At 39.7% G+C, this 14,702-nt stretch overlaps 1 protein-coding gene across 1 annotated transcript; it reads left to right on the top strand.

Moving 5' to 3' along the window:
* The first annotated feature begins 10,339 nt into the window (after positions 1-10,339).
* On the top strand, positions 10,340-11,580 carry LOC103707269 (ethylene-responsive transcription factor ERF071-like). Its single transcript, XM_008791691.6, has 2 exons — positions 10,340-10,625; positions 10,717-11,580. Exons 1-2 carry the CDS (start codon positions 10,469-10,471, stop codon positions 11,337-11,339), a joined length of 780 nt encoding a protein of 259 aa, XP_008789913.2. The 5' UTR covers positions 10,340-10,468; the 3' UTR covers positions 11,340-11,580.
* The last annotated feature ends 3,122 nt before the right edge of the window (positions 11,581-14,702 follow it).

Here is a 14,702-nt window from a genome sequence, read left to right as displayed (position 1 = left end):
AGCATTATTCATTAGGTGACACGACTAAGCATCGTTGATTGTTTGGAAGATCGAGTGTATATTGTTGATCGAGATTGAGAAAGATTTTGTCTTTAATTTGTATATAAAACTAGAGATTGGCATGCGTCATCCACGCTGCCTGAATAAAAGATTGTGCGGAGGAAAAATGGACAGTACAGGGAAGCATAAACAATAGAGCTTACTAGATTTTAAAGCCTAATATGAGACCGGATTTTGTTTTTATTATATTTTTGAAATATTTAATTTAAAATTTTTGATATTCTTTTAATTCCCATATGAATAAGAAAAATCATTTGGAGGAGATTTAAATCTATGGTTTACAGTAGTTCGTGCTTTAATATTAATACGTCTCGAAATATACTACGACCGATGTGGTAGACAGACCAACCAGAGCTTGCAGCAAAGCTTTTGATCAACTAGTAAAAGCCCATCATGCAGCCAATCCAGAGAGCACGAAGAGTCCTTCAAATTTTAAATTCTCCCTCTAGCTGGTGACACTCCAGCCACGATTGAGAGCGGTTTCCATAACCGTACGAGGGAGATTCTCCCGCAGAGCCTGAAGCGCGGACGTTTGTCCATATGTGACCTTTGAGACATACAATGGGCTGCCAAAATCGACCGATTTGCACATCTGTAATCCATGGTAATGGGCGCCGACCATCGTTTACCCTCCAGGTAAGTGTTCTCGAGCTCTCTTATGCCCCTCTCACACTACTTTTATTGTTCTCAATTACTCTATCTAACTTATATATTGAAGGGTCTACCACCGAATACTCTTTAGCAAGAGAACTTCTTTATCTTTGCTATTTTAAATTGGATCCGATGTTAGAGCGAAATTCCGCACAGTATCTCCCCCTCCAAGCATCCTCTTGGAGCGACCGACCCATCGCCACTCGAGCACAGCAACTACCACCTCGTCATCTTAAAGACACATCGTAATTTTCGACCAAAATCATAATCTAAATAGCCAATCATCCGAACCCTCCAATAGCTCTGTCAGCTCCCTATCTTTTTTTGGTTGGGCCAACTCCCAACAACAACAAATATCATGTTCGCCTATCACTAAATTACAAAATTTCAAAAGAGCTATAAATCAGCAAGCATAGCAAAGGCAATGAAGAAGGATAACTTTCCTTTGTCACTCATCTCACTTATTGTGCATTAAACGAGATACCGAACAAGCGGATCTTGAACATGGAGTTGCGAAGCACGTGGCTGTGGGATGAATACCCACAGATGGTCGAGATTTCACGTTGTCATGCCGTCCTTTGTTTGGGTCTCTTTCTTGGATAAAGCTTAGAAAACCAGTGGCTCACACGCCTTGCCGGGGGAAATAATAATTAATGGAGGACGTACAGTGTGATGTATCAATGCATCGTATTACATTTCGGTGCTCTTCTCTTTTGCTTTCTTCTACCGCGTTCCTTTTTAATGGAGGGTCCAGCGAATTTTTTCTCAAAACCACTTCTCGTAGAATAAAACCCATGATCGTACCCTAACAACTATGTTTTAGAACAATCAAACCAATCTCACTACTATATAATCCAAGGATCGCCCGCAGATTATTTTTGGGCCTAGAATCTTAATCATGTCTTTCTTCCACCTTCTTGACTTTTTGAGAACACAACCCACGTAGGCTTTAGTCATACCAAGCTGCTATCCCGCAGTGATCTCAGAATATCATCACCACAAGACCAACCTATATACTTCTCCTTTGACACGAGATTCCCTTCGCCATCAATCAACCTACCCACTTGACCATGGGCTCCAAGCTGCTTTGGCCGTGCAGGCTGACAAGCTGCTACTTCTATAATTATCGGCATACACGGCCACAAGATGCACACTATGTAGAGTATAATTTCTTCCCTATTCTCTTCTTATGCCGTCAAGATCAAAATTTTTGATTAATGTTTTGATCTTGTAATTGTCGTAGTTAATAGAAAATGCAATGAATCGGAGTGATTCATGAACGGAGCTCATACCAACCCTTTTGATAAGAATCTTCATTACTTATTGCATACTTCCAAGAATTGAACTGTTGGCTGAAGAGCAGATGAGTCTTCTTCAGACAGCGAAAAAAGCGCAGGAGTGGTTTCTTCCAGGAAGAAACGCTGGCCGCGCAGCGTGCTTTGCACTGAATGTGGTCATAATATGATTGTTCTCAACCTCGAAATATTAAACGCACCGAGCATAGTTAGGTGGACCCAGTGCACTGACTCCGGTCACCTTACTTCACCCTTAAAAAGATGACAGTAATCTTTCTTTTTTTTTTGTTTTCCATGAAAAGGATCCTAGAATTCTAAATATTGATGGTTAGAACGTGATCATAGCCTGCAAATCCACCATTGCTTTGCGGACATGAATGTGTGCGCCGAGTGTGGAGGAGGTCTCGAGGTCAGAACAGTACAAAAATTATTTTTTTTTTCCTAAGACGGATGGATCATACCCGACTAGTACGAATATACCGAATAAAATCAAAAAAACAAAATACTTCGAAGTGTCAAGGACAACTTTTTATCACCAGATACTATTAGTTTGACTGGCTACATAAGCAGTCACCTAATTCGCCGCCCCATTAGCTTCACAAAACAGTACAAGAACAACACTTTGAGTGCCACATGCTATAGAACGCCGGTATCCCTTTCCAGCAGCTTTCTCTTTGGTCGTAAATGACAGGTTCCAAACATCTCACTTTTTTCCTTTTTATTTTAACACATTTTTCGTACATTGAGCATATTATATTTTTTTTATTTTTTTGAAAAAAATGGAATATGATACCTTGACTACATTCTTCTTTTATTCAGCATTTGTTTTGCTTTATATTTATTTTTTTAACAGATGACCTAGAAAGAGAAATTGAATATGATGCGTTTGCATGTGGCATTTCTTTTAACTTTCATTTGCATACTTAGTGGAATTTGGCAATATCTTAACCAAACTTTTTGTATGGGCTACTCGTGCATTTATATGGTATGTAGAGACATACTAATATTATAGTTTACATATTTTATCTATCTTCTGTTTCATCACTTATCGTTTTGTATGGTTCAATAATATGGCTTATTAAATTTTGTACATAACCATCATCTATCAATTTTCTTTTGACCTTTAACAAAACCGTGTGCCTTGTGTTGCCCCACGCTAGCATAAATGGTGATTGTCGTGTGAATAGCAAATTACATCATCGCAATCAATGATTTAAAGAGCTATTGCAATGTTTATTTTTAGACATATGTAATCACATCTTAGGGTTCTTCCAAAAGCCATTTATTATCTAGATATATCTAGATGGAAAACTTTGCTACGGCTAACTCCATTTTTATAACCATATATATTTCCCTTTTTATGCATGGTTATTTTTCAACAGAGAGGGTTTAGCCATGCCTTTTCTATCTTTTAGCAGGAGCTTGGAAGAGAGGGGCGAGCTTGCACTACATTACCAACCACAAATATGATGACCTAGGAATCAGAGTTAACTTGTTACAACTTCACGCATGGTAGCACGACCAACTTGCACAAGAGTTAGTTCTCAGTTTTGTAGATTGGGAGTTGCACATTTGGTGTCATGAATTTTGTAAAAGAGAATCGTAGATTTAGTTGGTTCTCAGTTGAAAAATATCCATATACAAATGTGCAAACGGCAGCAAGTCTCAACCTTGCTTGTCTCAATCCAAGCCCAAGTTTTTATTTCCCATATTATATGTATATATTGTTATAATTTTTCATTCATTAGCCCAATGATGCCCTAAACTCATAAATCAACGAGTCCTCAAACCTTTTATCATATGTTGCTCGGTCATCTACATGTATAATAGCACCTAGCTATACCTGGTGCAAAATTAGGATAGGAGGAAACCTGGCCAAAAATTGGGCGAAGGAGCTCGCCGGTACCAATATTCGATGACTTTATCAACTGCATTAGCCGAGAACCTTATTAAATCTCTTGAATTATTCTAATTTGAATGAAAATAAATACTTTATAGATGTTAAGCAGGAACTTAAATTGATGACAAATGGTTACATGATCAGAGGCTTAAGTTAGCTTTGGGAGTCAAAGGGCCTGGGCGTATTCTGAAAAGGCCCATAGCTCACATTTAGTCCAAGCTATTGACACATACAAAGCCTAACTAGAAACAAAAGTTTTTTTTTTAAATATAATATAATATTATTCATGATTTATACAAAGGGAAACAAGAACATGGAGATGCCGAGGATTAGAATGATCGACATCGACATCTAAGACATGTGCGGAATTAAAATAATGCCTCGACAATGATCTATCATCAATCATTTATACCAAATGCTACATCCATTGTTTCATAGGCTTAAATTATTTGTCACAAAGTTCAGTTATATAAGATCTCTCCTGATCGTTGGATAAAAATTATCAGTTTCTTAGCTATCAAACCTTTCTAAGATTTTTGTTACATGCCCGTGCGATTTTTGTTAGTTCGTCATCTTGTTTTCCATTTGATATAACCCTTATACTTCCTCTATTGATCTTATTTGTCACCATATATTAGTTTGTCTATGATCTATCTCAAACTTTCTAATGTTTTACAATGCTCATCTTGTTATTCTTTGTTGTCCAACATTCTCAGCTCTAAAACATAATTGTTTATTGATGTCTTAGGAAACATACAGCCAATGGCAGCAAGTACCAAGTTCAGCAACCTAAGAGGAAAATCGGGGCAAATATCTGAGGATTTTTCCGTGCAATTTGCCTAGAGATCATATTAGACCATTTCCTAGAGTCTTGGAGACATTTTAATTGCTTATAGGGAACTCAAATATTACCTTCTACCTCAAGAGTTGCATGCTGCATACAAATGCATACATATATAGTGAAAGGCATAAATAACATGCCTTATCTCAAAATTTTTTGTAACTTCTTGGATCTTACTCGTGTCCATTGTCTCGATGATAATCCACTGGAATTGCAATAGCAGATTGTATCTGATATTTTTTCACCACGCCCATCGAGATCTAGTTTAGTCTCTTGCATTCCTTTTTGCCACTATATTTAGATAGTCTCTTGCACTCCTTATTTTTTTTGTTAGCATGATCTTATTAGAGTGATTTTAGGGATCACATAACAACCTGTATCACCCATAGTATTTTTTTTGGATAGCATGATCATATATCGGCTTATATTATTTTTATTATATAGAGTTTGTATACGAGTATATATAACTCCTGAAATGTACCGAATGTGATGGAACAGAAAAATAAAACCACTTTTTCTCTCTCCTTTCTCTTGTGTTTCTCTTCTTCTGTAAATATTTTAATATTGTATCATACCCGCCGATCACTTAATCTGCCACCACCATTTTTTCCGTCATTGTTGTGGTCGTCCTTGCTATGTCTAGAAGCTTTGAAGACCCCATTGACGATTTATCGATCTCTATTCCCAGGTAAATCAAATACCTAAAGATCCTCTATTTTTTGTTGGATCCACGGATCTTTTATTTTCTAGTGAATCAATATTCGAAAATTTTATATTCCTTAGTAGTCCTGCATATCCTCTATTTTTGATAGATTAATACCCAAAGATCTTTTGTTTTCTATGGATCCACAGCTTCTCTCTATCGCTTTTCTCCTCAACTTCAGATCTTCGGTTGTTTCTCCTCGCCATCGTTCAGCCCCTTTCTCCATTTTCAATTTTATTTGCTGCCTTCGGCTCTTGTACCATATAGTTCGAAGTCTCTTGCTCCTCTTCTATAGTGTCTCTATCTATGAGGATTGTCAACCTTTAGTTGCCTTCTCTTTGATCTCTGTCCTCACTGCAACTGCTATCTTCTAATTGTTTCTCACTGCCATATCATTAGACAAGCCGATTCAGCCATCTCGGCAGATATGTTAGTTTGTCATGTCAGTCAGATACATCGACAGGCACCAGTTTACTATATTAGTCAATCATGGCAGTAGACATATTAGTGTACCCATCAGTTTGCTATGTTAGTTTTTTGATTCGCTGCATTAGTTTTTAAGCTGCTATGTCAGCTTTTATTCTGTCAAATCAAATTCTAAATTGTCACATCAGCTTGACATATTGGTCTGCCATATCGGCTTCAGAGTTATTGTGTCAACTTCTAATCTGCTACATTAGTTTCTGAGTTACTATAATAGCTCGTGTTTTGTCATGTCAGTTCTTAATCTACTATCATGTCAGCTTCTGAGCTGCTATGTCAGCTTCTAATCTATCATGTTAGCTTCTAAACTGCTACTTCAGCTCTTGATTTAGTAAATCAGTTTCCGGGTATATTCGTGATCTAATTTCCAAACTCAAGTTGACATCTACAGTACTGTCTTAAGTTTGAGGAGGGATATTAGGATGATTTTAGAAATCACGCAATGACCTGCATCACCCATAATATTTTTTTTTGTTAGCATGATCATATATCAACTTATATTATTTTACACAAGTATATATAACTTCTGAGATATTCGAAATGTGATGGAATAGACAAATAAAATAACTTTTTTCTCTCTCTTATTTTTCTTTTTTTCTACAAATATTTTAACAAAATATGATGTATTACCACATAAGAGAAGGATTTGTGGTGACCTATCTTCAAAGGAAGACAAGTGTGGCTGGAAGGAGACTCTCACATGGTAATCAATTGAATTAATAGATGGCCAGAGGCCAATGCAGATATTCACCCTTTACTTCTTGACATCTTACAGATGTCCTTATAGTTGGATTTGCTTCAAATTATCCATATATTTCGAGAGGGGCGTAGCGTTGTTAATTAGGTGTTACCACATGTTGCTCATTGGAATTGTTCGAACCAGCTCCTTCTCGATTAAGAGATAAGTTGATTTTCAATGCTTTTTTTATGTAATACCACTTGAGAAATTCAAAAGTTTGTTGTCATTTGTTCTACCAAGAAAACAGAGTAGTGAAGGATTTCCATTTTTGTTGAAATCAACAGAAATTTTTTATAATAAAGCCGCATGAGGGTGGTCCGCGACAACTCTCTCTTGGTATAGTATTAGAGACATTAAATCTAGTTTGACTGGCTTATCGGGTATAGTATTAGAGACATTTGATTGGCTTATCAGGTATAGCTAACCCTACTATAATCATTATATATTTATCCGGGATAAATAAGGGTTATCCCTTTTTTCCAAACTGACCCTCGGTGGGTCATGCGATTGAATCCTTCCTTGTCATAACAAGGATTTTGACAGGAGTAGTGATAAAATTGGTCAGCATGACTCTCAATTTAGCGAGTCAATGTTAACCTGGTGACAAGATTTAAATGAAGCTTGACCCAATTTAAATTAAAGGAATACTATCTAATTGCAAATGTATCTTCTTATGGACCAATGTGTAACAAAAATATAATCTAAAAGAAAAAAGCAACTATGACTGTGATAAAGAGAAACGAAGTCCATCTTGCCTAGCCTCTCTTTTCTTCAAACCTACCCAAAGTATGGTCAACGTTTAGGAATGCACTTTTACTTCAAAAAACTAAAAAGAACAAAACGTTTTGGGATGCACTCAAGATAGTACGTATAAGAACAAGTCCATTCAACTACTTGTACGAGAAATCCCCACTGCATGTGTACTTGATGTGCTGACGTCTCACTCAGTGTTCCTCATGTAATATAATTTTCTCACCGGAAGTGGAAGCAACTTGCACTCGAAGAAAGCAAATAAAGAGTAGGTTGTTGGAGAATCGATCATAACACGCGTCATTTTAAAGTTTTTGAAGCAAATTTATTCCTCTAATTGTTGATAGCATGCTTATGGTGAAGATATACATGATCATAAATCATGCATTTTAGATTCGGTTTACTGGTCCCAGTGGATCAGGTTAAAACAGGTCCAATCCATACCGCATTTACCTTACACCTATCCATAATTTGAAATTATGATTTATGCATAGGTTCCAATTTGAGGCACGTAGCATGTCTCGGTCATACTAGGTTTAACTTTGGGTTTCGGTGAGCGATGAATCTATGGATTAAATGTAGCCTAAATATATAGATATTTTCTTAAACATGATAGAAATATCATATTTTAGACACGTCCAAATTTCTCTCAAACCAAAATGGTGGAGGGTTCAAATTATATTTTTCAGGAAAGAATGATCAATTTTTTTCCACAACATTGATTCTTAGATTGAATGCTGTACAAATTTTAAAAAATTAAATTTCTTTACTCATTTGTTAGTACAAGTTATGAAGTAATTATTGCACGATTCAGCTGTGAATTCATACGAAAGGTGAAAAATATAAACACCGGAGGCAATAGCAATAAGAAAGCTCAAAGTCTCGTTGACTATGCATGCAAATATCAAAGCTCAAGCTTATGAGGGTCCGATCTAAGATAAAATTGGATCCGAAAATGCACAATCCATTTGCAGCGTTGGGTCAGTGGGTCAACATTAATACTTTAAGTGCCGGTCTTTCTACTAAAGATGGAAAAAAAAGTTATATATTTTGATTCTGGTGGCCACCGAAGCAATTCTCGGAAGTCATCCATTCCGTCCTTTTCTCAGGTTAAATCCGCGGCCAAAAATACCATGTGCCCACCCTGGGGCTCAAAACTCCAATTATTTTATAAAAATATGTGCTGCTTTCTCGAGCTGACCGGCTCGGATTAGGTGGGTGACGTGCCCCGCATGTAGTGAACCCTAGAGCACGATAAGGTAAATAGAACCTCTACGTGGCTTTTCTTGAGAGCAGCGAGTAAATGGGCCAGCGTCCGTCGACAAAGGAAGGCGCAAGGAAACAGGCGACTCAAAGGTCGTGCTTACAGCCTGGGCATGCTGGTGCCTCCTAATTAAAATTGCCTAGCTCAATTGCCCACGGCATGTCTCATATTTACTAACCCACCCGCCCATTTCCAAACACTCGCAATGCTGTATTAGAGAGCTACATGGGATTATGCCGTGTTATGGCTTCCATCTAGTGTTTTTTTTTTTTTTCCGGTACAACGGCTGCTTATATAGTTCTAGTGTGAGCATAGCTAGAAAAGTCTAAAAAGAAAATATGACCCAAGATTGAAGGGGCAGCTATATAACATGTCCAAAAAAGCTCTTCTAAATGTTGAGCAGCAAAAAAGACGATCCAATCTGCAGTCCTGTTTGCCTCTCAGAATACATGCACGCCCTAAAAAGATCTGCAACCTCTCACCATTCTACAAATATCACTGAGGAGCGGATGTCCCCCCCCCTTTTTTTTTTGCTTAGGAAAAAGGGGTAGGAGGAGGAAGGGACAAGCCCACCTCCCCGTAGCAGCTCTCACTGGGCCCCCGCCCTGCCAGAAGAGTGTTCGATGCGGGTAGAAATGGCCGTGTATTGGGCAACCCGACTGGTTTTACTCATACCCTCTCCACCCATGGGTCCGGCTCAGCTATCCCTCTGAGCTCTGACTCGAGTTTCATATGTGAGTACGTCACACCTGGCACCATCCCGACTACTAGCGGTCCTATGCCCCATGACCATGCTATGGCCGAAGCCACCATTTAATCTGCGCCTGCAGCGACTCGAACTTGGTATCAAAGAGATAGAATTCCCGCCCAGTACCACTGGTCCACTAGGTAACCTTGGTGGCGATGTCCGCCTTTCACCGATCCTTGTTCCAAATCCATTTGATAACCGTAGTTGAGTCCCTACAAGAAAATGCTATCTGCCCCTGTAACCTAAGTCTTATATCTAGTTCTTTATTTACAAATGAATACCGTGATAACCGGATTATAACTCTTCCAAACCACCTGTGGAGGCTTAAATTAACTGGAAATGGGTCAGGTCCAATATCCATCAAACTTGTCCCCCGCAATCATGTCCTTAGATTTGCATAAACGCATATGTCAAATAGATCACCATCAATGCACATGATTCAAATATTTAAAAAAAAATCATATTTTGCATGAATCTAATGGCCTGCACTACAATGACTTATGTAGAATTAAATAATGCAATCTACTCCGCTGCGGTGGCATCACAAGGTCTCTACAATCTAGATGGAGGTAATAAGAGGATCAAGCATCAATCTAGACACCCACTGAGCACCACAGGGTGGACCGTTTCTATTCTTCAGGCTGGGTTTAATCTATGCTCTCAGCTTCGCGCACACTGAACATCGTAATTATGACAAAAAAGTAGGGGTCATTTGTGCAGGGACCCCTTCTGGATAAACCCAAATTGCGGCTCCTCTGGCCCGCGCGCATCTCCCGAGCCGTAGACCAGCGCGCGACAACCCGAACCATCGCATGAAACGCTGAAAGCTTTACACCGAGACGCCCGTCAAAAAGACAACAAAAGAAGAATCGCGAACTCTATATAAAACCCCGGTTGCCGACTCAAATCCCCCGTCACCACCATTCCTCCCTTCTGCTTAAACCCACAAAACAACGCAAAACCCCTCCTCTCTTCTTTCCTGTGTTCCATTTCTTAAACTGAAGGGAAAGCTCTCGCAAAAGTTAGCAGCAGCCATGTGTGGAGGTGCCATCATCTCTGACTTCATCCCTCCCCGGAAAAGCAGCAGCTCCAACCTCCGCCTCTCCGCCTCCGACCTCTGGCCCGATGCTTCCTCCTTTTTCTTCCCCAAGACTCCCGAGCCCGTCTCCCAACCCCCTCCCCCCGAGAAAGGTACTACTACTGCTCCTACTCGATCTTTTACTTGGTTCTCTTTGTTTCTTTTTTGAAAATAAAGAGTTGTGGTCCTTCTGTTGCGCTGCAGGGAAGAGGAAGAGGGAAAGGAAGAATCTTTATAGAGGTATCCGACAGCGGCCGTGGGGGAAGTGGGCGGCCGAGATCCGGGACCCCATGAAGGGCGTCCGCGTCTGGCTCGGCACCTTCAGCACCGCCGAGGAGGCCGCCCGCGCATACGACCGCGAGGCCCGCCGCATCCGCGGCAAGAAGGCCAAGGTCAACTTCCCCAACGAAGAACCCCCTCCCGAGCTCCCTAAACCCCCATCCCAGTCCCATCACCCGCACTACTACCCGCGCGGTCCCATCCCTTCTTTCCCACCCTCCGTCCCTCGCGGCCGTCCGTTCGCTGCTCCGAAGTTGGAAACGCCGGATCCGTCTCCTGCTGTTGCGAACGGTGGCGATGGCCTCGGCGCCGGCGAGGTGAGGAGACTGTCGGAGGAGCTGATGGCGTACGAGGCGTACATGAACTTCTTCGAGATCCCGTACATGGAGAACGGGGCGGTGGCGCAGCCCGTGGCGCCAGAGGCGGCGGCGGTGGTGGTGTCGGAGGCGGGTTCGATCCCGTGCATTCAGCAAGCGGCCGTGCCTTCGAGTATGGAGATGCTGTGGAATTTCGATGACGACTTTCTGCCCACTTCCATTGCCCTTTGATTTCGCCGCCTTCTTTCTCTGCCCCTCTGCCTCTCAAGTCTAATTTCTCTATTTGTGTATATTTAAATTTCGCTGCTGTTTTTCCTTTGTACAACAAGCCGAACGTTAGGACTTGTTCAATGTTATTTTTCTGGTGATCTGTTGAAAACCTTTAAATATTTGCTTTGTATGATTTAATTTTCTGAAAATAAGGAACTGTGATCTGCCCTGTTACAATGAGCGGATAGTTCAGTTCAGCTCATGCTCTGCTTCCCTGCAGTATAGTTTGTGAATCGTGATGTATGAGTTATTGTTACTATACAATCAGATCGGTCCGCATTTGTTTTGCTGCTCATCAGTTTTAAGATTCGTGTGAGACATGCTACTGTACCTTTATATATTCTCTTTCTTGTTTCGTATTTGTTTGAAAGTGCTTGCAACTTGGTCGATGCCAGGATTTGGCTCCATTTATTCAAATCGTTTTTCATAAGATGGTTACCCGGGTTAAATGAATTCTTGAACTCAGAGCAGGGATTAGGAGAAAGGAATTTCAGAATATAGATAGGGAAGTGATGGCTGCTTCCATGAACGGAATCATTCATGCTCAGCTGAAGCTGGAAAAAGTTCATTTTAAAATGAAGCAGAACCGCACGAACTTTTTTTGGTGAAACAGGGCTACTGCCAAATGGTGTCCAAATTATCCGGATAGTAGTTGCTGCAGCCTCCGTATGTATGTTCTTAGTTCCAATATGTGCAATACCATGATAACATTGGTGAGCTTTTGATGGTTTGCAAGGGTTATTCTGTTTTAGAGATTGCTATGAATTATCTGGACTTCCTCCCCACATCTTTCCCACGGTTGTGAGGAAGCTACCAATTAGATAAACTCATCGATCCCTTAACCAAATGAATGGACTAATTTAGATCTCATTAGATCGGATTAAAAGATTGGTTCGTGATGCTGTGATCGCAGATTATGCTTTATTTTGCGGGCTGATGTTTTCATAAGCCGTCTCTGGATAAACATCATTGCATGGGCTTATTCACTCGTCTTATGATATTCCAATCATCTTTATCTGGTGCTGCCACCAAAATTGTGCATAGAAAGAGTAAAAAGAACCTAAGGATAGCATACGCTAACTTGCTGCTCGGATATAGAGGTTTAAGAAGCATGGCTGGAGTGGTACTCTTCTTATTCTTTTCTTTCTTGATCCTGTTCCCTATGATAAAGACTGAAGAATGCTTCCTGAAGGGTGTTTTTTGATTTAAATCTACTGTAACTTGATTGTGATGTGATGCCTGAAAGGCTGAGATGGTGAAGTTAGATGTGGCTCCTAGAGACAGCTAGTGAAATTCTTCTTCTTCTAATGACCTGAACTTACGAGAAATAGATCAGAATTACAAGATCAGACAGAGGGAGAAACAAGAGAAGGAAGGTGGGAAAGAAAGAGAGTAGAGGTAGACTTTCTACAGCCGCAACTACCTTCTCTCTAACCCTATATTGCAGAACAGAAATCCATGACCTGTAATACCGTATCACTTCATGAAAACCGAAAACGTGAATGATAGAAATATATGATCCACGTCTATTTTGGTGAACGCTTCAATATATAAAAGGCAGTCATATAATTGGATACAGCTTGTTTAGAGGATTGGACTGAAAATTTTATGAAATTTGTGTGTTGGGCCAGTAAAATCATAAGATTACAAGTTGAGCTAGGCCCATGTTTATAAATATTCATAAGTAGCTTTTGGAGTTGGCTGGCCGAAGCCATTTTGGGTATTTATGAATATAGACCTAATCATCTAAATAAATCTTAAAAATTGTGACATTACTATGCTTCGATTATGAAGGTCCAATATAGACTGTGCACCTCATGATGTGACCCAAATATTTATTTTGCATGGACCATCAAACTGTTCAATGAGTATTAGATCTTGTCCCATTAAGATGTGCCGGAGATGAATCTATCTCATAATGAACTCTATGCTCTTAATTAAGTCTGTTGAATCTTCTCCATTCAAAATTGCAAGAATTTCCTTTGGATCCCAAATATGACCATAGTTGATTAGATTGATCTTCCAACTTTTGAGTTGTGATTATCATTAAAAGATGTATATTAAGCCAAGTTATATCTAGAATATGCCAAGAGAGTAAAAAACTACTCCAATAATGATATAAAAAGAGAAAAGAAAAAAAAGAAATAAACACATTCTACTGCAAGCTGACCCTCGGCAACCAAGTGAGCCCGAAGAAATATCGTAACTAACCAGATCGGTGAATAAGAAAAGCGCTCGATCTCAACGGACCTAAAAAAATATATCTTAATCGTCTCTATCAGCGAGTAATGAAAGAGCTTAACTACTCGTCCACGGATCGCATGATCCTAACTGCACAGATCAGCTTCTTCTCCTCTATAAATACCAAATACAGAAACCCCAAGTATGAGAAAATTTAAGCACAACATTCTTATCCTTTAATCTCTCTTGCATCTCTCCTATTGCCTCTCGAAATTCTACCTAATTTAAGCATCGGATGGTCTCTAGCCGAACACGTTCCAGCAACCCTTTGATCGTTTCTTTAGTTATAGATCAGCTCTAGTATAGTACAACGTTCCTCCAGCCCAACCAAGCAGAGTAGCTTTGCTCGTCATCTCACCCACCCGCCAGGTTCAGTTTTGAGCAGCAACAATATGCATCATGCATAATTGGAGCAACAAATGTCTAATGAGACATGTACTAGCCTATCTAGAATATCTACATTGTTTTTGTTCTAAAAAATGCACATAAGTTCCGGAAAAAATACATAAAATTTTATTGGAAGAGATGGTGTCCAAATTATATTATGAATTTCTACGTACACGGCGCGCATTCCTTGATGGATAATCATCTTCTAATGGCGACCATCCAAGAAGATCCTGTTTGAAAATGGATACATATCAGTCCGTGAGGGCAAACTCAAGCCAACTTCAGTCAAAATTTCCCGTGACTTCCCATGATGCAAGGTGGCAACAATGGAGCTAAATTTAAGCCAAGAAGTTTAGAACTTTAGGGTTGACGCGTTAATTAAGAGGAAAAAGATCACATCTACTGAAAAAATCATCCCATCATTCTTAATCATTCCATGGCATAGTAATATCCAATCCACTAAAATCCATTGCCCATCTTCTATGAGGTTTAGAACATGGAAAACAACGACAATGATAAGAACATTTATACTTTTTTATTATTAACTAAAACAAGGAACAGGTTGTTAAAGTTGTTGATATAACCTAGTTTTTAGAACCTGATGATGCTTCTGCCATTCTTCCGACAACAAAACAGAGCATAGAGCACCTGGAGCGAAGATCCTTTCTCATCTCCCTCCTCCTTCACAGCAGCCCT

The sequence above is a fragment of the Phoenix dactylifera genome, chromosome 17 (genome assembly GCF_051530095.1).
Source record: "Phoenix dactylifera cultivar Ajwa chromosome 17, Ajwa_hap1_PhDact_Kaust_v1.1, whole genome shotgun sequence".
NCBI lineage: Eukaryota > Viridiplantae > Streptophyta > Magnoliopsida > Arecales > Arecaceae > Phoenix > Phoenix dactylifera.
The sequence above is the reverse complement of the archived record's forward strand: the minus strand, read 5'-3'. Positions and strand labels throughout refer to the sequence as shown.

Excerpts from the sequence above, each read along its gene's own strand:
- LOC103707269 (XM_008791691.6), top strand. The coding sequence starts at position 10,469 with ATGTGTGGAGGTGCCATCATCTCTGACTTCATCCCTCCCCGGAAAAGC. Across the intron at positions 10,626-10,716 it reads ACCCCCTCCCCCCGAGAAAG|GGAAGAGGAAGAGGGAAAGG; the intron begins GTACTACTACTG and ends GTTGCGCTGCAG.